The sequence below is a fragment of the Eublepharis macularius genome, chromosome 2, assembly GCF_028583425.1.
Source record: "Eublepharis macularius isolate TG4126 chromosome 2, MPM_Emac_v1.0, whole genome shotgun sequence".
NCBI classification, from domain to species: domain Eukaryota; kingdom Metazoa; phylum Chordata; class Lepidosauria; order Squamata; family Eublepharidae; genus Eublepharis; species Eublepharis macularius.
In genome coordinates, this window is record NC_072791.1 from 65,768,922 (window position 1) to 65,796,782 (window position 27,861).

Genomic DNA, 27,861 nt, shown 5'->3' on the forward strand with positions numbered 1-27,861 from the left:
TAGGAGAGTCCGGGTACCTGGGCATCTCCTGATGAGGGACTACAGGTCCCTGGCAACCTTAGTCAACGTAGACTTCAAAAATCATTATATTAGGAGAGCCATCTTGAGAATTTGGAATAAATGGACATGTATTTTATCTGTTTATTCAGTTTCAAATACTTTTATCCTACCTTTTTCCCGAATCGGGTTTTAAGGAGGCAGTTTAAGCAAATTCCTCCCAGTTCTTGCTTTTTGAAGTGCTTGATTTCCTTGCTCCATTGTTGACAGTCAGTTGATGAGGCGTGCGCTAGAGATTACTAACTTTATTTTTAATAGTTTCTACCATTTTATTTTTCCTTTAGCATAATATAATATGCTAATTTCTTTAGCAATCTTCATATATTGATAACTTTAATAATTCAGTCACATGTGTGATTAAGGTTAGTGTTTCTGATATGCACAGCTTAGATTGTTCACTGAAAAATTAATTTCTTACATATTTATTTGAACCTTCACCTTTGATTTAGTCATGTAATTTATTTGAACCTGCACCTTTGATTTAGTCAGCCAGTTTTCAGGGGTTCAGACTTGAACAAAGTATTTGGTATAATAGATTTTCTTTGTTTTAGACCCATTTCTAAACAAAGGTTTCTGCTATAACAACAATACAAACAGAATAAAAACATAAAAGATGGAATTTCATAAGAGTTTGAATACAGTATGTAATAATTTGCCATTTGCCTTTAAATCTTTTTAAACTTTTGCCTTTGGACCTTTAACCCAGTTCCTTCTTCCTTTAAACAGGAGGGCTCTGGTCATAGCCAACACTCTTTTTATTTCCACTCACACTCAGTTTCAGGTGTTCTCTGCTTTACCCAGGCTTATTACCTTGAGAACACCTTCCTTATTTTATTTGTGTGGCTTATATATAACTCCCCAAAAGGCTTTTTCTGCCACCAAAAGCTTTTGCCTTAAACCTCTTAACTGGTAGTACGGGAAGGCTTTGTTATAAATGGTAGTTTGACAGAGTCAGCATATGAGGGTAGTTGTGGGGTAAAAAAGAGTATTTTTTCTTAAACAAAAGTAGAATTTATTTATAAGTATGTAAGCATGATGGTTGCAGTGTTTTGTGTATTGGTTTCAGGACAGTTCTTAAGCTTGGTGGTTTCACAAACAATTATTTTTTCTCAAACCAAGTCTGTATGGCTCTATTTTGCCGGTTCAGTTTCCATACTGCAGCATTTTTTTGACTGTCTGCACCAGATTTGCCACGATGAATAGTCATTCCTGCCACTACGCAGCTTTGCCCCAGCTTTCCTGGGAGTGCTTATACCACAGCTTAAAAAAAAAAAATCCGCTTTGCGGTAGGCAGTTTCTCTCTGCATACCCTTTATTCCATTTTTTGTTCCACCTTCTTCCCCCTCTCTCCTGTCCCCTGCCATCTCACTGCATTGTGATTGGCTATTCTCATCTAGCCAGCCACACCCTCTTCCCTCCTTTCCATTCTTCCCCACTCCCCACTCCCCTCTTTCCTCTTTTTACATTTTTTTGAAGTCCAGTGCAGGATCGATGAATCACTGATTTGAAAGCAGGCAGGGGCAAGTTCTCTTTTTATTCTTTTTGCTTTGGCATTGGTGGAAATATTGTATAGGGGGCTAAATATCTGGGTATCAGAAATAATTGAGTTTTAGTTTCAGGTGCACACACAGTTTGTCTGACTTAGACAAAATTTTTCACAACTTCACATACAGACAGCTCAGGCTCCACACAGATTGCCGGACTGAACAAGATGAACCCTTTCAGCACGCTCTAAAAAGTTCACTCCACCACCTAGGGTACAGCTACCATCCAATCAGATCTCACTTCATTTATCCAGCCAGCCAGCCAGCCAGCCAGCCCTCCTCCTTTCCTCAGAGGCATATATTTAAACCAACAGCAACAATCTTTAAAAACTTACATTAGCAAGCAGAAATAAAACACTCAGACTTAATTATATGCAAAACTTTATACAGTACATTTTTAACACTGAATATTGATTACATCTGATTATTTCTTAGATCTGACCCAGTGCTTACTAGGAAAGATCCTTGAAATTTAGCTGCCATTTTGTCCCTCATTTTTTGTTCCTTTTGAGGGTGCAAACCTTCTGTCACAATTAGTAGTCTTTCTTGAGCTTTCATATCTTCTTGAATAATCTTATTTCATCTGCAAGTGGTATAGCCCACTTAAAAAAATAATGTTCCAACTGCATTCAGGCTCAAATAAAACATCTTTATTGTACAAAGAGTTCAATTACAGTCTCTGGGACGATGGCTGAGTAGTGCTTCTTTCCCAGGAAGGAACATCTTGGGATCTGTGCAATGCTACAACATGGATTGACAATACCCCAAACTCCCTCAGTACTATGGAAAAGGGAAGCATGATGTTCCAAGGGTACTCCTGCCTTTGCGATTTGAGCACTAGGACAAAGCTGAGCTAATGTATCAGCCTTATTTCAAGACTCATTCTCTGAATACAGTAGAAATGCATAAAGACCCAACATGTAAAGTATTCTAAATATACAGCAGTGTACACCTAGGGAAATAGCAATGGTCAAGGATACTTCAACGTGGCAAATTTCCAACATGGACAGCATTTGCTGTATTAAAAGGGATGAAACGATAGCCAAATAAGGTGTGCGGGTACTGGGAGGTCATGGCACACCTTCCCCAGCACATGTCTGTGAGGCAAACGGATACATGTATCTGGTGATCTATGCCTGGTTTGGATGCTTTTTCTTGCATGCAAGTACTATTTGTGTACAATTCATTACATCTGAAGAGGGTCCAAGAACTACATACACAGCATCCTGGGCATGCTTTCCAGCACAGAACCATGTCTGTGGAGCCAAATAAGGAATGCCATTCAAGCTATGTGTACACCTTCTGAAGGAACCAAGTGGATTCCAAGTAGGGTTGCCAACTTCCAGGAAGGACCTGCAGATCTCCTAGAATTTCTGATTATGAGATGACAGAGATCAGTTCCCCTGGAGAAAATGGCTTTGGAAAGTGGACTGTATGGCATTATACCCCACTGAGGTCCCCCCTCCTTTCCCAACCTTGCCCACCCAAGGCTCAACCCCTAGATCTTCAGGAAGTCCACAGCTGGGAGTCGGCAACCTTAATTCCAAGATATTCCCATATACATTATTTTTACATTAACAAATAGCTTATTTACCTACACAGTATTGTTTCTTCCCTATAGTTTGTACAAAGTGGGACAAAACAAAATCCCTTGTGGCTGCTCTGGTCTCAGGACTTCAGCCTTACAAAATGATGCACTTCTCTAAAGTTATCCATGTCTGGACACCTCCAGTGCTGAGGGGCCACCTGATGGTTAGGGTAAAACTCCATGGGCACAACAGAAAGGTGTAGAATCCTAAACTGGTTCTTATTGTACACCTGTATGTGTCAAGGGATGGGTTTTCATGACCAAGGGAGAAATGTGATCTCTCCCTTTCCCCACAGCACATAAAACAAATCTTATTTCCATAACAATTGTATTTCCCTGCTGCCAGGGCTTCTTCCTTCATTTGAATTTGAGGTATGACTAACAATGAAGAGATGAGGTCATTAAGGGCATCCTTGTGCTCAGAACTCCCAGCCAACATTATCTAAACCCTGTTAAATTCTCTTTCCCTCTCTTTCTCTACATGCCTTCCTTTTCAGCTCTCTCTTCTCTATCACATGCTTTCCCATTTCACTCTCGCCTCTTTTTAATCATTACATGCTTTCCCCACTTTTCCATCCCCCCCTTAACTTCCTACTTTATCTCTTCATCCTTAAAATATATTAATCAAACAAAGGTGAAATTGTTTTAGATTTTTTTCAAACACACTAGGATCCTCATAAAAGGGAACTGTTCACATTTAAAACACCAGAACTGAGTTAACTATATCACCATAGCATAATTTCCCCCCACAAAATATGGCAGCCTGTCTTTTTCATTTTAGAAGATATTCTCCCTTGTTCTGTGGCAACCCTGTCTAGGCTGTTGTGTAAGGCATGGCACATGAAACTGTCAGTTGCTAACTTTGATAGCTTTTACATCTTTTAGAAAGATCTTCAAAATAATGCTAGTTATTGCTATTGTATTCTGTAATTTCCTGAGGTCATATTTTATTTTGTTCTATCATGTCTAAAGATAGCAGGGTTGATTATAATATATTCTCTCCATCTTTGATTCCTTGCCACAGCCCTTTGAGGTAGGTTAGGCTGAGAGCAGTGGCTTGATTCAGGGTCACTACCTGGGTTTCATGGTAATCAAGCAATAGTCACATTTTCAGGAGTAGGCCTTTTCAAATGTTAGTTTGCGGGCAGGAAACTATGCGTACTAGGAGTGCACACTATTCATAACACTCTACATACACAGAGTTTACATATATTCTGAATAGGAAATATTTTCCAGCTTCAGTACATGTGAACCCATACTCTGCAAAATGTAGTATGCTGGTTGTACATGCAAAGTTTGAAAACAAGATGACTGCATATATCAGGAGTATATCACATAACTGGATCCCCCCAAATGCACCATCTGAAATAACCTAGTATTTCACTTGGCTCCCTCTGGTTTTGTTTCGTACTCTCAAATTAAATTATCTGTGCCTGATATTCAAATGTACTGAATCTGGGAGCAGAGATACAGGATCTTGGTATGAATTTGGGCAGGTAGCACTTCATGTGTTCACTTACAGTGTGTGTTTTGGTATTTGGCTAGCACAGATTTGACCTTTCTGGCCTGTTTTTGGAGGTTTGGTTGTATTTCCATCTTAGGAATGACATTTTAGCCTCATCTAGTTTTTGTTGTTGCATAATACCAATTCTAGTACCCAAGCTGGTAGGACTAGATGGACAAACCAGTAAGGGAACAGAAGTGCTCCAGGTCAGGATGGAGATATTAAGATAGGAGGAATCCAAATGTAAGTTTCTGGCAGGGTACTCTCCTTCCCTTATACGTAGCAGTAGCAAGCAAGGTATTACTGACATCATTAAAAATAGGTATTATTAATGCCTTCTCATACACACACATACTAGTATGTGGGGAACAGAGAAATACGTAGCCAAAAATAAGCCTAAAGTGTAAAGGTGAAGTTACTTTTACACTTAAGGGGAAAAAAGAATTAATCCATGATTTCAGACATTCAAAATTCCTTTCTCTTGAAATGACCTCTGAAATGATTTAGTAAGTGCAGTCACATGAAAAAGTTTCATCAAAATAGATTGAACTTTTCTAGATATGATCCTTGTAGTGACAGCCTACATTTCTGTTGGAACCTGCTCACAGAATTTCTAGGAACATGAGACATTTTCCACATACCTAGTCTCATGGGACCACTCCAAAAAGTCATCCCATATGGGCCAAATGATGCTTCAGAATCAAGGATCCTCTTAAGGGTGTGCCACACAACTGATACACCTTCGTGCAAAACAACCAACACAATGCTTTGAAGGCTCACTTCATTTTAGTTGAGCGGGCCATATTATTTTTTAGTGTAGAGGGGTAAAACCCCTCTGTCCTTAATGGTGCCTCAAGAACAAAATTCTTAAAATTATAACTCAAGTTTTAAATCAGAGATTAGTTATTATATTCTTTAGGAGGTTCTGGAACCTGTCTATGCTCTCTAGTGTTTCTAAAAATATAATATGGGCTGTTTGTGAACAACAAATGCGGCATTCCAGTTGTAGGGTATCCTAGTGCAACACAAGTTCATTTCCTGCTCCACAGGCAAGTTCTACTATAACCCACCAAGAACTGGGGTACTGGGTCATCTTGGCTTATCACGCTCCTCCTCCAGAGCCATTAATTAGTCACTTCACTCTCTGGAAGAGAAGGTTATGAAGTCCAGCGCTGGCTTTTAAGCCTTTGTCTTGCCAAACCAGCTTCAGACAAAGCAGAAGAATTTCTTCCATCGACATTTAGAAAGAGTTTTTATTCCCTTGGCTGTCATTTTCTTCTCTTGCTGGGCTTTGTGCTCCACTGCACTTACAATGGCTGTGTCAAAAACTTCCTTCAGGTTCTTTTGAGTCAGAGCAGAACACTCCACGTATGTCTGAGCCCGGATTTTCTCAGCTAATCCTTCGGCTTGAGTTCTAGGCACTGGCTTTACCCGGTAGCGGTCCAGGCTGATCAGCACATTGACATCATCCCGCAGGTCAGCCTGTGTTCCCACTAGCACCACTGGTGTCTGAGGATTGTGAGTTCTTATCTCAGGGATCCATTTCTCTGTAATGTTTTGGAAGGACGTGGGGTTCACAACACTGAAGCAGACCAAGAAGACATCGGTGTCAGGGTAACAGAGAGAGCGCAGGCAGTCAAAATCTTCCTGCAGAGGAGGAACAGAAGTACCCAGATCAGTTTGTGAAGGGCACCTTCAGGAGTAAGATAGTTAGCAAAGACAGCTAGCCTTCCACAAAGCTCAGGAATCTTCAACCTTTGTCACAGCAAATATTCCCAAACTCATAAACAAACATTTGAGTTTCCCCATGGGTATCTAAGCCTGGAGACTGATGTATGTACAAACAGGAGTGGGTATGATACTTTTTGTGGGGATCGATTTGCTTTTACTCTGGTATGTGTACCTGGCTTCAGATTTTGAAAGGAGATTGAAGCACAGGGGAAGACGAACAGTCAGGATTCCCATACCTGCCATGATTATCTGATTACAATTTCTTTTTGTTCTGTAAGGCTTCCCACTTGTCTTTTTTTGCACTCTAAAATTAGTTCCATGTATGTGTGGCTTTTTGAATGACACGCCCAGCTAGATAATTGTCTGAAAACCCAACTTTTCCTCAAACAACAACAAAAAAAATTATTTCCCTGATCCTGAAATGAAAGGGTGCTCCCACAGCAGGCTAATCAGCTGAATTTATTAAGATCTATCTTTGCTCTTAGAGGACCCCTCTCCAGTACACTCTCATACTAAGTACAGACAAAGTCTCTCTACACGAGACATCTTACATGGGGACACTCAAGTGTAGGGAGATGCAATGTTAGCTAGGAAGCGTAGTTCAAAAAGACAGAGCTGGCAGAGATCGCTCCTCAGAGGGTTTGTTAATTTCATTTTCACCTCCTCAAAGGCTCTGTCAATTTTACCTCCTCTTATGGGAGGTGAAGATGAAATTAACAAACCCTCTGAGGAGCTATCTCTGCAGGCTCTGTCTTTTAAACTACCCTGGAGTAGAGAGGTGAAATTGACAAAGCCTGTCTTTTTAAACTATGCATCCCAACTAACAGTGTGTCTCCCTACACTTGAGCATCCCCATGTAAGACGTCTTGTGTAGAGAGAGACTCTCAGTTATCAGGCCAATGGGAAAAAGAAGGTAAAATTATAGGCTTTGAGCTCCACTAAATGAGAGATCACAGTATAAAACCAAAATGGTTGCTCTATGTCAATGTTTGGAGAGCCTCCTTTGTGAATTCATGTAACCCTCAGCACTACTTGAGAATATTGACAAAGCATTCTCACATTACAAACCCTGTAAAGCATTTGGTATGTTTCAGTCACTAGAGTTCCCTCTTCAATGTTAACTCAGACAAGACCTGACTAGAGTGGCCTTAGGCAGACCACTCTCCATTGAAGCCCATCAGCAATGTGGGGATAATTAAATTAGCCTACTGTATGTTTGTTTAATAATTTCCAAGATGAGGCATTTGAAACTCTTTCAGAGCTTGAAATGTGGTATAGAAACATTATTTTATAATTAATATCACCATTTCCATTTCTCTCACATTATTTCAAGATTTTCATCACTTTCTGACATTACTATTGACAACTTATCTCAACAAAACCTGCTGACTTTCTTTTAACTAGGCTTATGGGCCTCACCTGTCCTGCAGTGTCCCATAGCTGGATACGAACTGGTGCACCATCCACCAGGACCTGAACTGCAAATATATAGAGAAAGAGGGTACGTGATTATTGATACATTCCTTATACATTCATATATGTCCTTTACTAGGTTGGAACTGGAAATGTTTGGTACATGTATTAAAGAACATAAATTAGTATAGATGGAAAGGGAGGAGGAGGTCTCTTGGGCTTAGAAGGGGCAACCAAACTTTCAGACCAGATGTATGAATAATGAACCTTTACCAATCTGTCTACCCATGCACATCACAGTCAAATAATTAGGGACCACTGCAGGCCATGCAGGCAGCTATATCCTTCTACGACACAGAAAATATCCAGCTGCTTTTTCTATGTACCGACTTCCCAGCTGTGCTAATTTGCAGAACTAACAGCACAGAAAAAGAAGAGGCTTGGTTAGATTGTACCCTAGCAATAACATTTAGATTTAGATAGCCAGTCTGATATAGTGGTTACCGTTCTGGACTAGGATATGGGAAGCTCAGGTTTGACTCCCCAGTCTGCCATGGAAGCTCACAGGGTGACCTTCGGCTAATCACATACTCTCAGCCTACCTCTCAGGGTAGTTGTGAGGATAAAATGGAGGAGAGAAGAAAAGTGTAAACTACTTTTGGATTCCCATTGGAGAGAATGGTGGAATATAAATAAAGTGAAATAAATAAATAGACAGGGACAAACATAGTTCTTGATTTGAGTGATCACGTCCTAGTTAACTGTGTTTGCATAAGCACACAACTCATCTAACTTGGCTAGGCACAGTTTGAACATCAAAATCACAGAATCAGGCTCTGCCCACAAGTTTATAAGCCAAAATAATAAGGCATAAGAAGAGAAAGTGTGATAGCTTCACACATGGAGAAGTTCCTTCACTTAAAGATATAGAGGGTAACCTGCATTTAAATCATTGCATTTGCTGAATACCTAAATGTATGACATGACAAGGAAGCCATGTTTTGGATCCAGCGAGCTTTTTCACACAACCTTGCCTAATTCCCCACCACCCTACAGCCCCTATCCCACCTGGGTTTTGTACATTCAGATCCAATGATCCCCTGCATAACTTTTTTTGGTGTCAACAGGTATCCTTTTTCATTAGCAGAAAAGCTGGTTGAATTCAACTTTTTAAGTGGACATGACTTGGCTTCCTATTATATTTATATACATACTGCATGTATGCACAACACAGTATGTGTGAGATACCATCAAACATGGCAATGTGTAATGTTTCCTATACAGAAATGCCTGCTCCAGAAGCAATTGTTTCAAAGACCTTCAGGCCTTTTAAGCCTGTTTAGCTACTCTCTGGCCTCCTTTCTCTTGCAACTGCAAAAATGAAGTCATAGAATCTCTGACCTAAATATCTATACTTGTTTACAGTCAACAGTGAAACTGCACCAGTGGTGAACTATTTATGCAATGTTTGCCACAATACAATAATTGCAAGGAACATTTGACATGGCAAAAACCAACCCAGCAACCTCAGATGCAATATAAACGTGTCTCATTTGTTACCTGTTCTGTTTACACAAGTTAAACCAAATAGTTTTAATCCACTAGTGGCACTAAGGCCTGAAACTTGAGCTATTGATAATTAGGAACATTTCATGATTTTAAATCCTCTTAAATCTATCTAGTATTTTTCCTTCTTCTCTACTCCCTTATGTTGTCTAAATTAAGGATGTGATTAAGAATGTGAGGAATATTAACTAACAAAATGAATTGAAAATACCCAATTTTTAAAATAATTAATCTAATCTGAATGAAAAAAATGATAGCAATATTACATCTTCCAGTCTGACCATTATTCAGGTATCTAGTTTTCATAGTTCCCCAAGCTGAGAATAGCGGGAGATATGAGAAATAGATTCAACAGCTATGAAACTAACAGGGGTACTTTCCAATCAAAAAGGTCACACAACTATGCTGCTTAATAGAATCATACAATTTAGTCTTTCAGTGCACATCACTTCTGCCAGGCATTGTAATATATCAACAGCTTGGGAAGGACTTTCTGGATTCTAAATGAAACATGGAGGCTCCATTTCCTAGAGTTATTCTGCTATCTCTGATGCACCTGCTATGGCTTTTGATGGCCAATTCACGGGCAATTTTGGGGGTGGACCTCATATGAGTCTGACCCTTCACATGTCAAAAGATGGGGAGAGGTCTACTTTTGAACAATAATAGAACATAACCCCTATTCCCTTCCCATGCCTAGCTTTCTTGCACAATTTTAGCATTTGTCACAGTCTGCTAAACAGCCAGCTAAGGTGTGTGGGATGGTGGCTTTGTGAGCCTACCTTGTACAGAGGTGACCCTACAATATCTTCATACTAAACATGGTGCCTAGTGGGGTTTTATTTATTGCTTATATAGCCCTGCAGCAAAGAGGAAACAATGTCCCCACTACAGAGTCCCCTACCTTCAAGATTGAAGTTTTACAACTGCAGCTAGTGCTGTTCTCCTGTCACTGACAGCTGACTGATGGGTAGCACAAACCGATACTATCCATTTAGGAGAGCACTCCCATGATTATGGGTTCCTCTCACAATTCAAATCTGAAATGAACTTAGCGAGTATTGATCGCTGCTTTAGTGAATTGTCGTTGTGCTTTTCTTTTGCACTTTTGAACGTTGCATGGAAATGTCCCTTGTGAAACATTGCATTTTGACTGCACTGTTAGTGTTGCCCATTTCTCTTCCTCTATATATCTACCAATGGAGGGTGAATCATTAAGGTCAGGATGGTCTCGTCACTGTCTTTGAGGGGAAAGGAAATACAGCAGAAAAGCTTGAATAAGCTCCCCTTAGTGGAAGCAAAAAGAACAGGCGGTTACCCACCCCCCTTGCCCTGTGAATATACAGATGTTATGGTAAAGTATATATTCAGTTCATGCGGGGTTATGGTGAGACCCAGAATGGCCTGGTGAGACTGCTGTATTACCCAACTGCATGACCCAGAATCCTCGGCAGTTCATGGGTGTTCCACAGCAAATGCACAAGGGTTTCTTGCCAAACAAGTCAATCTGGTGGAAAGTTTGAAAGCTATCCGGACAGGGGAGAATGAGATCTAAAACAGGATAAAAGCATAAACATGCAAATATACTGTGTACGAAGTCATCGTCAAAGTCACCGCGAATCTGAGCAGTGTACAGACTTAAATGAAGGCTTCTTTCCCTTATTTCTAGTAGTTTTTTGATATGTCTCTGGGCTTGCAGAGTGAAGATGCAAGCAGTTCAGTTTTTCAGAACATTCATGGAGCTGGCTGAAGAGGACACAGGAAGAGAAGAGGCTAGGTGATAAATAAATCACAACAAAATGCATAATTAGCATGAGTGTGTAATGGAGAGATCAGACATCCTGTGCTAAAAGGTGACAATAGCCAGTACTTAACACCAGCCAGTGATATTCCCACTGTGCTTTTTACTCAGCTAGGGTATGTATGTGTTCTTTATTTTCTAGAGAGACAGGGTTAATTCCCGCCCCCCCCCCCCCCGGCCAGGCTTAATGTCATTAACAGATGAGTGAAAGAGGCCAAAACAACTGGCTTCAGAATTTGCAATGATGTACTGCAAGGAAAAACAACAACAACATCAACCCTTGTTTCCCTAGGCTCTTTCCAGAATATTGGGCAAAGGATGCCCCGATTATATTTTAGCCTTTGTGTGACATATACACACTCTCTCTCTCTGCATAGCAGCCATCATGGCCGCCAAGAGCCACCACATGTCTCCAGGGAAAAAAATCCCTCTGCCTCCCTTTCACATATTAAAATAGTATTTTACTATGTATATATATAGTATATATGTGTGTATACACACACACATATGTATAGGAAAATTACATACACACAGAGAGACTTGTGTCTTCATCACTAAAACACATCATAAAAAATATGCAACAGGTGCTACTGACTCTTTGCAATCACCTCTTTCAATGTGTGTATGTGCGTGCATGCGTGCATGCGAGTTTTAGATTTTCCTAGGGACAAAATATTGTACTTTGAGAAACTCAACAAATGGAGCACAGTCTTGAGGGAAGATTCAAAACCAGGGAATTTTATAAAAAAGGAATACAGAAAGAGTAATGAACTGAAACAAAGTCCAAGAACTGGATAACACATTCATGCTGCAATTTTATCATATGACATTAAATTCTGACGATTTATACAACATGATACGATTTATATTTCTCCCACGGTAAAATAATTTTGAACTCACAATAAGTTAAGTCCCCTGTTACTGGATCTTGATTAATGCCAAATAAATGCAAACAGCTTTTAGGCAAGGTAGAAGTCAAAGGCAGACATCACGGCATGCCTTTAAGACCCCAGTACTACCATTGCAACTCATGTGGCCAGATGGGCTCCAGGACACGGGAAGACTCCAAGCTGTGAGTAATGAGGAAAATTCTTCTTTACAAAACTTACTGAGGGTGAAAGCTGGTAATAGAAAAGACCTAGGCCGATTCCAGATGGCCAGAAATTGCGGTTTTTCTGCGGAAATAGTCACACGTTCACTTTCGTCTCCATCCGCTTTGTCTCACAGCGTGCCGTGTCATCCCGCTTCCGGATGTTCGCACGGCCAACTGAGGTACCCGGGATTGGTTGTTTCCTCCCCGTCACAGTTGACGTCGGGGCCTTCATTGGTTCGCATTTCGTTTTTTAAAAAAAATTTTTTTATGTGTTTTGCGCAAATGCGCAAATGCGCAGGTATGCGAATACACAGCGTCGACGTTTGTGCGCTTTTGTGTATTTGTGCGCATTTGTGCAGTTTGATGTGCGCAAATGTGCGACTGCGCAAATGGCGCCCGGTTTAAAAAAAAATTAAGGAAATATTGTTGCTGGCCGGCCGGCAAAGGAAGGAGGGAAAGGGGAGGGCCTCTCCGCGGCGACGAAGCGTCCAGAAGTGTGCAAACCCGCAATACCGCGTTCACACCGTCCGCTTATAGAGCGCAACCGAGCGCCATGGACCGCAGGTAAGCCGGGACGGGAAATTGCGGGTTTTTACGAGTGCTGTCGCTGAAAAAGTGAAAGCACTCGCTTTATTTGTGCCCATCTGGAATCGGCCCTAGAATATTTTTATTCTATATTGAATTTTACTATTGGTCAATCAGTGTCAATATTCAGACTGGCATCAAGTCTCCAGTGTGTTAGCAGCGGTCTTTCACATCACCTACTACCTCATCTACAGAAACCAGGGACTGAACCTGGGTCCTTCTGCACGCCAAGCACATGTTCTGCCACTGAACCACAGCCCTTCCCAACAAGAAATTTGTAGTTTGTTATTATGTGTAATGTTAGGACAGTTCTACATAGCAGGCCAGGTGGGAAAGTATGGCCGTTTTCACACGGCCACACGCCCGGAAGATCACGCGAAACTCATGGCATAAAAGCGTCTTCCTAGCATAATTTCCTGGCATGATCCCCTTTAATGGCCCTTTTTCTGACATCATCAGGCCATAAAAGGGGATCATGCTGGGAGATCGTGCTAGGAAGACACTTCGTGCTGTGAGTTTGCGCGATCTCCCGGGGCATGTGTGAAAATGTCCTATCTCACATCATTTTCAAAACTCTGCTGGTAATTAAACAATTTAGACATGCAGCAATTGAGAGATAGAATGGATCTAAAGGCTCCTACCCCATGATCAAAACTTGGGGAGAGACAGAACAAAGGATAGGATTTTCTTACTGAATTTTAGGGTCTCATACCCAATCACTACCAACTCTACTGTTTCAATATTTTGGACCACCACTATGTTAGAGGAAGAGCTGATTTAATTATTTCTGTACTCAGTGGTTGATCCATGTGAAAGTTGTAGGAAGTAATGAGAGATTTTTTTAAAAAAAAAATCACACAATGCCTCTTCAGCCACCACAATAGCAGGTGTGAAAGCCATGGCTTCCTTGTGGTTAGAAGACGGTTGAGTCTGTTACCACATCTTAAATATAAAAAAAGAAGAGAAACCTGTTCCTGATCAAAAGAGATGCTGAGATTAGTTTGATCTTCAAGGTACTGGGCATTTCCCTTTTAGTGACCATTTCTAAGTACTTTACAACCCTACATAGAAAATTGTTGGCATGTACAGACATCTACCATTGAAAAATATACTTTTATGTTTGGTAGGAAGAATATACCAATATTTGAAGTACAACTGGTGCAATTTGTGTTGAAGACCAAGGCTGTGTTTCTATGCTGTTGCTTCCTTATGCTGTGACTTCATACTCAGAATGTGAATTTCACCCCATGTTGTCTGATAATTAATTGAATAGTGAAAGCAGTCAAAAAATTACAGCTTTAACAGGAAATAAACTATGTCTTCTGGGTTACCATTGGCATGGCTGAAGGAATGGAACAGCCATGCTCTTCTCAGACATGGAGATGATGGACAGCAGTAAGGGTCACCTGGAACACTTCCCAGATTGATTACTGCTGCTGATGCATGATTGCCACCTAATCCACAGACCTTGCAGATCTCATCCAGATGGACAACCCACATTAGGGAGGTGATCTCAGTGATGCGATGACACCCTTGCAGATTCCTGTTGCTCTCTGGGTGATTTTGGACCAGTCTCTCTCTCTAACCTCACAAGGATGTAAAATTAAGGGATGGAAACTGATACATATTAACCTGAGCTTCTTGGATGAAGGGCAGAATAAAAATGTAGTAAATAAATAAATTACCTGGATAAATTTGCCCACTTGTAGGGAGTATCTTGTGGGTGCCCTGGTACTATATCAATAGTTACGGCCTTTCAGTGGAAGGAACACTTTCCCTTGCTTAACAAGATCATGCACTTATTTCTTTCTCCTTACCTGGATGACATTCAGAGCGGGACCACAAGTGACGCCTGACACAGGTTGGACACTAGTCAGCTTACCTCAAGTTTTGATGGGAAATGTAGGCATCCTGGTCTTGCAGCTTGACTCTCTGACTGCTGTCCAATGGACTTTTCAACTGTCACTTGTCCAACATCCCGCCAAGCTGCCTACATTTCCCATCAAAACTTGAGGGAAGCTGACAAGTGTCCAATCTGTGCCTTTTGTCACTTGTGGTCCCGCTCTCAGTTAAAAAAGAAAGGGAAAGAAGTTGAGAGGGAAGAAATACTGGGCCGAATCCACACTTCCCTACCTTCCGTTTTTCATGTGCATTAATCGCGCTGGATTCTATCTTGCAATGTCCCAATCTGTGTTCACATCCCTTCTCTTAGTGCCGCTGCCTTGCACTATACTTCATCCACATCCCTGGTAGAATCGCGCAATACAGGGCAGGTTTAGATCCGACGTCGCCAATGACGACATCATGTTCATTTTTTTTTCATTTTTTCATCAGATTTCCGCTACAGCGGTTTTTTTTTTTTTTGCTAAATTGCTATGGCGAGGCCACACCCCTATGATGCCTGTGATTGGTTAATGTTATTCTATGCCTTCTTCTTTGAAATCCATTGGACCATTATTCTGGCGGGCTAATTTGAACTGATATTTAAGGTGGGGGTGATCCAAACTCTCCAAACGGGCAGACTAATTATTTGACGCTTGAATGTAATGTTAGAATGACGGATTTCCGCTATAACGGAAATTTCAACCGTTAAAAAAGAAATTAATTTTAACAGCCACTGATATTTACGACTGTTTGGCATCCTAAAAATGACATGGAAATGGAAATGATGCCACCCCTTGATGCCTCCATGGGGATTTTGCAGCACCCCGATTAAGATTTATGGCCAGGATTGTGCAACAATGCTGGGAAAGTCCCCTTTTAAAACAAAAAAAAAAGGGAAGTGGCAGGCAGGCAGGCATGCTGCAGAGAGAGTAGAAAAGCTTGATAATTGCACGGCAAAGAGGGATGGTGTTCCGGAAAGGCTACAAACACGGAAGTGGGGTGGTTTGAAGGGGGAAGTCTTGTGAAACGCTTCTATTTGTCCACATCCATGGTGAGAACTGCGCAAGAGAAGCGTTTGAACGCTTGACAAATTCATCGGAGGCGCAACGTGAAAGACGCGAGAGAATGGCGGGATTGAGGTAAGAGTATGTGAACAGCCCTCTGAGAAGCAAATAATGGGAGGGGGAAAAGCAGAAAACTTGAGACGTGTGGATTTGGCCCTGGTCAAAGCCTGAATTACAGAATGAGAGAAAGAGACAGAAGGGGGGTGGAGTGAAGGTGTGAAAAAGGTGGCTTCTTTTTGGGGATCTGCATGCTTTTGGTTAATCCAGTATAAAGAAACTGGCACACACACACCCCCCAGCTAGTGTTCTGTAGGCCTCTCTAATCGAAACCTTCAATTGGCCTCTCCCTCAAAGGGATGCAAAGTGTTTCAGTGTAGCAGAAAAGCAGGTTAAACAGGATAGTTTGGTGGGAAAAGGTCAATATTTACGTATATTACTGACCCTGAATGCAGAAATAAACTTGCAGTGACAAGTATAGGTAACTCTAATCTCAGTTTATACAATGGGAGTTAATTTGCTTTGCTATTCATATACCATAATATTCATATTCTTCTATGTGGTCCCTTGTGACCTGTTATTCCACTGGCAGCCATAAGATCTAGAAAGCCTGAATCAGTATATTTTCACCAGATCGCTTTAGCTTGTATCCCTACCTACACAGTGAAGCAAAATCTCATTCTCTGATATCCCCTGACCTACTTAAAGTAGTGCTTTTGTATGCCCCAACTCCTAAGAATAAAGCATTGCACTATTCTGTGGAAAGGATGTCATTGTTTCCCAGCATCAAAAGAGTGCTGAAAAAATGTGATATTTCTGCAACAGAAGGACAATCTTGAGGAAAATTCTACAGATACTGCATAACAAATGAGAAACCAAGGTTTTTGTATTTTTTATTGTGCAAAATGCACCCACACTAGAAGAAAAAGACAACTATGTGACTATGGCATGGAAAGGCCATATCTTGAACCACAGCATGGCTATTATTTTTATTTATGTTATTTCTCACTGAGACTCCAGTTGGATTACATTTTTTTTTAAAAAGCCTTCAGATGAATCCCAGGAAGAACTGAGTAGAGTTTAAAGTTTTCCAGGCTTTGCTATGCTGGTTAGGTAGGTTTCACCTTGCTCTAGGATTCCCTATATCCTCCAAGTAGGAGGGAGGACCAGGGATTTACCTGTTCTGCTCCCCAAGAGGCATGATGACATCACTTCCTGGAAGTGAGATCATCACGCTGGCCACAGGCTAAAATAGGCCCCAGCTACGGGTCAATGCTCCCAGCCTTTTGGGCTAAAATTGGCCCCAGCTAAGCATGGGAGCCTGTGGCTGGTGTGATAATGCCAGTTTGGTATAGTGGTTAAGAGTTGCAAGACTCTAATCTGGAGAACTGGGATTGATTCCCCACTCCTCCACTTGAAGCCAGCTGGGTGACCTTGGGTCAGTCACAGCTCTCTCAGACCTCTCTTAGCCCCACCCACCTCACAGGGTGATTGTTGTGAGGATAATAATAACACACTTTGTAAACCATTTTGAGAATGGCATTAAGTTGTCCTGAAAGTTGGTACAGTATATAAATCAGATGTTGTTGTTATTATTAAAGAAGTGACATCATTGCACCCCATTGGAAGCACGCCCAGTGTACACTTCCCGGGGTTGCCTGCCAGTGGCAGGCAATCTCCAGGGGGTTTTGCCACCTCCCGCTGATCACCAGCAATCGGCAGGCAACTGAGAAGTCCCTGCTCGCATGGGAAGAAAAGCAGAGTTTTTACAACAGGGCCTGGCAGACAGAACTAACACTAAGCCTTTTATGACTTACGTGAGTCCTGTTTGCGGGAGTCATTGCGGAGCAGTTAGCAGCACTGCATGTGGACATGGAATTAAGGTTCAAGTCACTGCTTAGCTATGACAACTCAAAGGGCAACCTTAAATAAGTCACTATCTTTTGAAGCTGCTGCTTTGAGGGGGGAAAAGATAAAGCTATCTTGTTTCCAGGCCCAAGTCCTTGGAGTGGCATTAAAAATAAGCAAACCCTTTTAGAAAAGAGCTTGCAATGACTGTAGCAATGGGCACTTAACAAACTGTGCAATGGAAACAAAACAATACCCCTAGACTACAAGATTGGTTGTTGAAAATAAAGGAGATCCATACTTAAAATAAACTGCTTATCAGAAAAATAAGAGATATTTATAGCATAGATCTTTTATGGTCAAAAGCAATACAAAGAATGGAACTAGCAATTATATAACTGGAAATACTATCGATATTGTCAGTTGATGGTGAAGGGTTTTATATGTCTATGGAGGCAGGATGAGAACACTTGGATTGATAATGTATTTTACAAATATCGGTATCTTTTTTATATATCTATAACCTGTTTATTTTAATACATGTATTAATTTTTAAAAAATAAACTGTGTAGAGCAGAAGGACTCATTCAGCCAGTACTGTGGTACCTAAGTTGGAAACCAGTTTGTGGATACAAAATGGCTACTAACTAGGGTAAGGCCTTGCCTGCTTTCCCAAAGGTTAGCTAATCACCACAGCCCTTCTTGGGTCTATTTCTGAGGTAAGAAAATGCTTCTTAAAGTCATGGTGAGGCAATATTTTTATTAGAACCAGACAAAATATAACAAAGTATTATTTATTATTTATTTACTTCTTTTATGTCCCACCGTTCACCCAATGGGGATCCAAACCAGCCTCCACCATTCTCCTCTCCTCACAACAACCCTGTGAGGTAGGTTAGGCTGAGAGTGTGGGACTGGCCCAAGGTCACCCAGCAAACTTCTATGGCAGAGTCTCCCATATTCTAGTCCAACCAGCACACAGCATTGGCTCTAGTAACAAGGAAGCCTGGGAGTTCTAAAACTTAAAAACTTTTATCACAATCACAGAGATGGAAGGGGCCATACAGACCTTCTAGTCTAACCCCCTGCCTAATGCAGGGTGAGCCTTTCATGATGCCTTTAAGTTCTTTCTGAACAGATGCATTACTTTATCGTTACTTTTGAATTTTTTCACCCTAATGAATCAACCTTGCATTTCCTGTTCACAGCATCCGAGCTCAGAATGGACCATTAGACTATAACCAAAACATCACATGCTCCAGATTTTTTAGAAAACAGAAGTATCACCTTCGAACATGCCTCAGGCTGTCTGCATAAAGCTTCAGGCGAGTGAAAATGCCACTCATTTTCTGAGATGAGACAAAGTGTATGGGGGAAGGGGCAGCATGGTCAGAAACACATTTACTTAAAAATCACCCCCCCCCTCCGCTAGTTCTATTTATTCCTAATTCGATGTGCCTATGTTTGCACATGGCCCTAAATTAACACCTGGGCCAAACAAGATGTGAAAACATGAGAACCACAGACAATCTGCTTTTTCAAAACAGGAAATTGTGATCATGGTGATCACTGTCATCCAGACTGAAAATCAGGGCATGGGGGAGAGCTAAGGTTCCCCGGTGCCCACTGGCAACCGGCAGAGGGTTTGGAGGGGGTTGTTGGCATGACATTGCCAGTTACATGCTGATGGGCATGTGCCTAGAAATGATATCAGCACATCACCTGGGAACACTATGGTATTTAGACAATATTAGGATGTTCTGGTGTCCCCTAGTAATATGCTAAATTGCTAATGTAACTTCTGGGCACAGTGGCAGTGATGTCAGCATGTGGGGATGCTGCTAACATCTCCCCCCATCTCTCCCCTGCTGGCCAGCTGAGCAGTGGGGGAAGAGCCTGCTGACAGCAGGGGATCCCCATCAACTCAGGAAGGATAAATCTGGGGTGAGAGCTTAACCTTCTCCCCCAGTCCCTTTTTCATGGCCTCTACCCTCTATGTGGAAAACATAAGGCACCTGTATAATGCCTGTATATTTCTCCTACAGTGCAGGTAATATCACTGGGGGGGGGCATCTGGTATGGGAGAAAGGACTAGCTTCCCCTCCTCCCACACCTTGGTCCTGTGATCAGCCTCCTCCCCTGGAAGTGATATATACTTTTAAACAAAGGCCTAGTGGGAGTTCTGTTCACAGATACCTCATACGTAAAGTTGTAAACCTCAAGGTGGGGCATGGAGCTCTCCCAGAATTACAACTGATTTCCAGACTACAGGGATCAATTCTGATGGAGAAAATAGGAGCTTCGGAAGGTGGACTCCATGGAATCACATCCATGTCGAGCTCCCTCCCCAAACTCTGTCCTTTCCAGGCCCCATCCCAAAATATCCAGGAATTTCCCAACCCAGTGTTGGCAACTTTACATATATACCATGTCTATTTGTACCCCAAGTTAAAGCTTCAAAACAAACCTATACTGACAAGCCTTGTTGCACCTTTCATGTAATTTTTTAAAATTTCTTGTTAGCCTATAAGGTGCCACAATGCTCTAATTTATTTTTGCTGCAACAGAATAACACAGCTACCCCTCTGGAATTACTGGAACCAGCAGGACTAGAAACAGGCAGGCACCAGCCCAACTTCCATCTCTTTTAATATTTAAAGAAGCCCAAGGACTTGAAACGATTATTGATGAAAGTTAGAGAAGAAAGTGCCAAAGCAGGATTACAGCTGAATATCAAGAAGACAAGAATAATGACTCCTGAAGAATTCCAAAATTTTAAAGGTGACAATGAGGAAATTGAAATAGTTCAAGATTGTCTATTCCGTGGCTCAACCTTCAACCAACAGGGAGACTGCAATGAAGAATTCAGAAGGAGACTGAGACTTGGAAGAGCAGCCCTGAAGGAACCAGAAAACATCCCTAAGGATAAGGATGTGTTACTGGGGACCAAGATCAAGATAAGCCACATTATGGTATTCGCCATTACTATGTAAGGTGGATGTGAAAGTTGGACAGTGAAGAAAGCTGACAGGAAGAAAATTCATTCATTTGAAAATGTGGTGCTGGAGGAGAGTTTTACGGATACCACGGACGCCAAAAAGAAAAATAAGGGGGTTCTACATCAAATCAAGTCTGAATTCTTCCTAGAAGCTAAAATGTCAAAACTGAAGCTATCGTACTTTAGTCACATCATGAGAAAACAAGACTCACGGGAAAAGACAGCGATGATAGGAAAATGTTGAGGGGAGTAGGAAAAGAGGAAGCCCCAACATGAGATGGCTTGACCTGAATAAGATTGTCAATGATAGGACATTTTAGAGGGCGTTCATTCATAGGGTCGCCATAAGTTGGAAATGATTTGACAGCACATAACACACACATGCTGATGTGAATTTCTCTGTATTCTTCCCTCCTCCAGTTCAGAGAAACTCTCTAATTACAACTCAGGCTGTATCCATTTTGATTATTTTCTATCTCAACAATAACAACACTTAGCATTTATATAGTGCTTTAGAGTGTTCCAAAAGCTTTGCATGCACTGTCTTCTTATAATCCTTTGCTCCCACTGTGTGGCACAAAGGTAGACCTATTAAATGTGTTTACTAAATAAACAAGGCTCAGTATGATGTCTGTGGGAAGTGGTCATAGATGCAGAGGAGTTAGCCGTGTTAGTCTGTGGTAGCAAAATCAAAAAGAGTCCAGTAGCACCTTTAAGACTAACCAATTTTATTGTAGCATAAGCTTAGGCTGAGAGTGGCTTACTTAAGGCCACCTCATAGCAGAAAGGAGATTCAGACTTCCTGAATTACAGCTCACATTCCCTTCTTGATTCATAGCTCTTTATCTTTGCTCCTATGCTTCACCATTACACACCCTGCACTCACAACTGCCCCTCGTCCCAAATATCCCAGTTAAAATTCAATCATGGGAGTTGTAGGATGACAAAATATAAAAAGCAGGTTTGTTTGTTTGTTAGAATATTCAAAAAGTGCTCGCAAAGCCCACCCAAATCAATGCTAATAGGTTTCTTAATTATTTTCATGGCTTGGACTGTTCTGCATCAGATGGAACCATATGAAATTTAGCAGAGTGCACTCCCAAGTAAATATGCATAGGACATTTACTTTTCTAAAATAGAAGCTGTAATGATATGACAGAAAATTTAGCCCAATAATATTGTGGCACCTTAAAGACAAATCGGTTAAATCAAGTACTGTTTAATGAAAAAGTTTATTTCAAGAATCATGAGGCTGATACATTATAGTCACTGTTTCCACATAAAATTTGGTGCAATGTCTGATATATGTTTCAAACACGTTTTTGACTGGGGTTTTGGAACAAGTATCAGAGAGATATAAATTCCAAAGATCTCCACAATTACCCTAAGCCCTCAGTATTGCCACCAACAAGTAACTGCAAGACAGTAAGTATCACTCCCCCCACCCCGCCCCGCATCTCTTTGCCTTAGGTAATTTCACAGGCAATACCAGGAGAGGCTCTTACACCTGTCTCTCAGCTGAGCCTTTTTCCCTTACAAGGCATACATTCAGACTAACAGAAACTTTCTGAGGTGGGAACATTTGACTGATAGGCTTTGAAAAGTGGGAGAAGTCAGGGTCAATCTCCATTTGTGTGAGCGACCAAGGCAAGAGAAAATTCTGACTCATTTGAGGACTTAATATAATCCTCAAGTTTAAAATATTAATAAAAATAAGCTCAACAGCAGAAGTTTGTCAACACAAGCAATCTTTAAAAATGAGCTTTGTACCATTTCTGAAAGGTGAGCAGTGTGTAGGGTTGCCATTGCCAACCTTCAGGTGGGGCAACTGAGATCAGTTCCCTTGGAGAAAATTGCTGCTTTGGAGAGTGGACTCTGTGACATTATACCCTGTTGAGGTCCCTCCTCAGGCTCCAAATCTCCTGGAATCTCCCAACCTGGAGCTGACATCCCTATGTAGGTTGCCAGCCTCCAGGTGGTGGCTGGAGGTATTACAACTGATTGCTACGTGACAGAGATCAATTCTCCTGGAGAAATTGGAGGATGGTCTGGTATTATTCCCTGCTGAAGTCTCCCTCCACCCGTAACCCCACCCTCTCTAGGCTCAACCCCCCAAATCTCCAGGAATTTCTCAACCTGGAGCTAGCAACCCTAGGGCCCATGTGGAGTTTGGTGCGAGCATGATTTGGAGAGGGGAGTGACCATAGAGTCCACCCTCCAAAAAGGCCATTTTCTTCAGGGGAACTGATCTCTGTAGTCTGGAGATCAGTTGTAATTTCAGAAGATGCCAAGCCCCCCACTTGGAGGTTGGCAATCCTAGGCTAGACCCCATATTACATTTTTTTATGTAAATTAAAATGTTGTGCTCCACCCTGAGCCCGCTCAGTGGGGAGGGCGGACTAAAAATCTAATATAATAAACAAACTTAAATCAAGCCCCAACACCTTTTGGAGTTGCATCATAATAAAACCACACACCTATCTCCTTCCTCTGAAACTTTAGCTGGAAATGTGGTTTAAAATGTAGTTTTACTCACCCAGTTAACAAAACTAAAAAAAAAGACAGTACTAGATGTATTGCACAGTTAGCTAAGAATAAGTGTTGTCATCCAGATTTCAGTTAAAAGAGCAAACCTGTTTCTCCTTCTAGCTTTCTTGTCAAGCTTCAAGATAGTCTATTTTACAGAAATCCTTTCCCACAACTTCTCCTACCTATTAGCACTGCTTCAGTATCATAGTTGTTCAGTACTTAAACTAGGTACACAAGCTAATGTCTACGAAACTAGGTACAAAAGCTAATGCTTTTAATACTGTGTTTATTAAACTCACAAAGGATAAGGTTAAATTGATTCCCTTAAAAGAAATCCAAATGTTGGTTTTGATAAGCCCCTTCTGCTTTACTAGTTATACCTTTCATTATTCCATTGAGCTTTATAACTTATCTCTCTCCCTACAAAGCCTAAATTTAACCCAATGCTTGGTTACATGATACAGGGCTCCGAATGCTGGTTGTTTGTAGGAGCAGTCCCACTATTTCGGTTAGAAGCATAACATTGCATATAAGCTCCAGAACTATGATTGTCTGAACAAGATATCTTATATAGACTTGCCATCTTTTTTCCCTGGCGGTGCTCCTGTGCCTCTAACAATTGCACAAAAGGAAGAAATTCAGTCATTTTTTCTTGTCATTGGTCATGCAACTTTCAAAAGACATAGGAGCCTTGCCAGGACAAAAGATGCAGGCAACCTCAGGTTTGCACATTTACTTCAAAATGTCCCACAAAAATCTGTGTGATTTCTATCCAAGTTAACATGTGTAGGATCAGGCTGCTTGTCATATATTTTGTTCCACAGGACTGTGATATTTTGGAGTAAGGGTTTAGTTTTTTAAATGAGGAAAGTGACATAAAACAAAACAAAGAAACCTAACAAACCTCTCTGATTCATTGAGGGGGGGGGTGAGCATATAATTTGTGTCCATATTAGGCAATTAGTGGCAGGGAATTGTATCAGTCATCCCCCCACCCCATCTGAAAGAGATTAACTTTTCTCCTTACCTGAAAACGTGTCGAGCGCAGTTGGTTGGTACTGGTCTGGATATCCATTTGTTGTGTAGCTAACAATCAGGCTGGTTTTGCCCACAGCCCCATCCCCTATAAGGACACATTTGATGCCCAGCTCTGAGCCGCTGCCTCTGGGGGTGCTGCATCTTCTTAGAGTGGGTGAGTAATCCAGTAGCTCCTGTGGAGGCATGGCTTGTAAGGCAGGAGAGGGGACACACTTTGGGCCCCTCTTTTTAAAAAGTGTCAATTTAAACAAAAGAGTTGATTTGAAAAACAAAACTTCAGGATGTTACTAAGAAGGATGCACAGCAAAATGGGGGGTCAGTCACTATGGCTCCCCCCCACAGTTGCAGTTTCTCTTTTGGTGGAACTGCATCTCTTCAGACGTCCTGGAACAGGAGGGAGGGAGGGAGAGAGAAGAGCAATAGAGAGGTTTGTATCCTGGGCGTGAGTTCCACTCGCTTAACTTTGCATTTAACTTCCCAGACCTGTAATGGTTTAAAAGGAAAAAAAACTTAATTTGCATGGATCCACCTCCTTTCCTTGTAACTTGATTCTGTTTGATGTGCGCTTCAGCAAACTCACATTCCTAGTCCTCTTAAAACTTTTCCTTATCCTTCTGGGAAGGTACTGCAAGACTGACTCAGAGAAAGCGTGCTAGGCTGAAGTGTTTTGCCCTCTGACCTTGTATAGCAGCACAACAAATGCAAAACATGTAAGTTTTTGTGCAATGCCTTGCCAACTGCAGGGACCACCTTGGAGGAGAAGCAACTTACCAGTCACAGTCAAATTAAACAGAAATCCAATAGCACCAGAAAGACTAACAACATTTATTCCAGCAAAAACTGGAATAAACCTTTCCATAGATTAACCTGGTCACTCCACTGGTACAGTCCTAGTTAGATAGTCCTGTAAGACACTGTAAACTATTAATGTCCCAAGAAATATGCCATTTAAGATGGAATCTCTTCAAGAATATGACTGAGACCAAAGAAGAGTCCATATATATCAGTGGCAGATTTTCAATGAGTCAGAAAAGAGACAAAGAACAAACTTCAAAATAAATTAGATGACCTTGCAGTTAACGATTACAGTCTTGGACAGTTTAGTTCTGTCATGAGCACCCTGAAAGCAGTTAGCAACTCCATCCACTCTCTCAAGTGCTGTTTCCTCTTCACAGGCCCGAGCTCTTCCTTGACTTTGACTTATTAGGATACATCCCAAAATGCTATTATTTAGATTAGACTACTTGGTACCCTTCCAGCAGAAGATGGGGGATTTGGGACTTACCCTTTGAAGTCTCCTCTTGCACACATGCTCCCAGAAAGGTGTGATGACTTCGCTTCTGGAAAGTGACATCATCATGCTAGCCATGGGTGTGCTTCCTCATTCTGGCCTGCTCAGAGCCAAAATTGGCCCAAACAAAGTGCAGGAGCATGCCTGCGGCTGGTGTGATGGCATCACTTCAGGATGTGCACTTTCCTGGGTTGCCTACTAGTGGCAGGTGATCACTGGGAGGTTTGCCACCTCCCGCTGATAACCAGCGACCGGTGGGCAACCAGGGCTGAATCCACATTACCTCCGCGTGTCCCGGTGTTGCACTAAATGTTCGCTAAACACCCGGAATTATAGCATCTTTCTAGCGCGATTCAGAAATCACGCTTGAAAGATGCTATACTTCCAGGTGTTCAGCGAACATTTAGTGCAACATCGGGACGTGTGGAGGTAATGTGGATTCAGCCCAGGTAAACCCCTGGGAGATTGCTCGCCACTGGTGGGCAACTGGCAAGCCTAGCCTGAAGCTCAAGCAGACTGGAGGAGGTGGCACTTAGCATGCTTTAGGCTTGCACAGCCTAAGGGAGGCAGTGCCTGGTTGGCCAAGGCCTGCATAGGGAAAATCCCAGCCCACCTGAGCCCCATGTGGGGCTTGGAAAGAGGTGGCAGGCCGGTTGTCTCTCCCCCCCTACTTTGGGGGTGGGGGCAGGGAAGGGTGGAAGTGGGAGCTTTTTGCAAGGCCATTTTCCTGTCCCAGTCTGCCCCTGCAATTGACACTATCGTATCCTTTAAAAAGTTTTTGCCCCATTAAAAAGTCAAAATCTTGCACTTTTAGAACCCCTCCCTGTTAGCCCAATGCTGAGAAACTTTCTGATTTCTAACACATTTCCAGCAAGGAACAAGAGTAATAACTTTGGTCAACAAACAGAACATAGCAACATAAAACAAAGGGTGGTGAGCGGATCGTGTTTCTTGTGCTTTACTAACGGTGTGTGACGAGCGAAGAACTCTGGTTTTTGGCAGAGAGAAAACAGAAGTCCAGTGACACCTTAAAGACTAACAGCATTTATTTCGGCATGAGCTTTTTGTGAGTTAGAACTCACCTCTTTAGAAGTCATGAACAGGAAAAATATATCATCTCTGGCGTTTATGAATGAGGTTTGTGGCCACTTGCATTCACAACGGACTAGCCTCAACAGAACAGGCAAAATGCTATTGAAATGGTTTTAAGAAGTATAATGTGTTGACATGAGCATTCCTCATGTCACAATCACTGATAGAACTGATGCTGCAACAGCAGGAAATTTAGCAGACAAGGATTAGGAGAATGACATACACACACACCCATCACCTACAGCTCCTATGGGAAAATGAATTTTCTTTGCATCAGAACAATGGTTATTGCTGTTTTTACAAGGGATGTGCCAAAAGCATTTCCTTTGTATTTACATGCTGCCTTTAGTACTTCCACCTCCACCAATCCCAGGCTTATTTGCATGAGGGAGATACAATTAATCCATGCTAGAGAAAGGAATCTGATCTCTGTCCAATTTTGGGTCTCCCACCTCTTTATACACTAGAACTCATAATCGATGTTGCAAGCACTGAGAGAGCTTTTGCTTCTTTGTCATCTTGAAATCTGCTTTGCACCCACATTCTATATAAATATATCCAGTCATAGGACCCATTTTCTCCCCCGTGCTTCAACCTGTGCTTTATGAACGAGGGGCTCTTTTGTTGCCACTATCTTCTCTCTAGTATCCAGACCAGGGGACTCAAAGGTGTGATCACTGTTTAGGGATATTCCGATTGGTTTTTGGAATTGTTTTAAGGCCAAATAGCTACCTACTAATTTTGCTAGTGAAGGGACACCATGTGCATGCCCAGCAAAAAGAGATGTATATAGCTGCATGTTTTCTTGCTCATATTATTACTCACATATTTCTAATCTGGCATGAAACTGTCAGTATGCCAATTTCCCACGCAAATGAGCTGTATAAGCCATTCACCTGAGCCCTTTTGGTGCACTGACTACTATTCCAGCAACCCAACCTCAAAATCCGGGCAGGGCTAACTCAACCAACAGTGCCACCTAAATCTTCTTCCATCCACCTCCTTCACTGCCTCTGCCTGGAAGGGCTAATTCTTCCCTCCCTCCTTGCTTCCTCAGGCTTCTTTAAACCCGATGTGCCAAGCCAATGCATGCCCTAGGGGTTTCTTGACTCTTTGCAACAGTTTGGATTGCCATGGGTGTGTGCGTGAGTGTGAGATGATAGAAGAAGATGAGGACACCCCCCCCCACACACACACACCATCTGACGCCTCATTTAGCTTCATTGTAGAGCCAGCCT

At 41.8% G+C, this 27,861-nt stretch overlaps 1 protein-coding gene across 1 annotated transcript; it reads right to left on the bottom strand.

The window, feature by feature from the left end:
* Nucleotides 1-2,229: 2,229 nt before the first annotated feature.
* RHOV (ras homolog family member V) lies at nucleotides 2,230-24,684 on the bottom strand. The gene is made up of 3 exons (XM_054972451.1): nucleotides 24,230-24,684; nucleotides 7,844-7,902; nucleotides 2,230-6,340 (listed from the first exon to the last, which is right to left on the bottom strand). Exons 1-3 carry the CDS (start codon nucleotides 24,423-24,425, stop codon nucleotides 5,900-5,902), a joined length of 696 nt encoding a protein of 231 aa, XP_054828426.1. The 5' UTR covers nucleotides 24,426-24,684; the 3' UTR covers nucleotides 2,230-5,899.
* Between the last annotated feature and the right edge of the window lie 3,177 nt (nucleotides 24,685-27,861).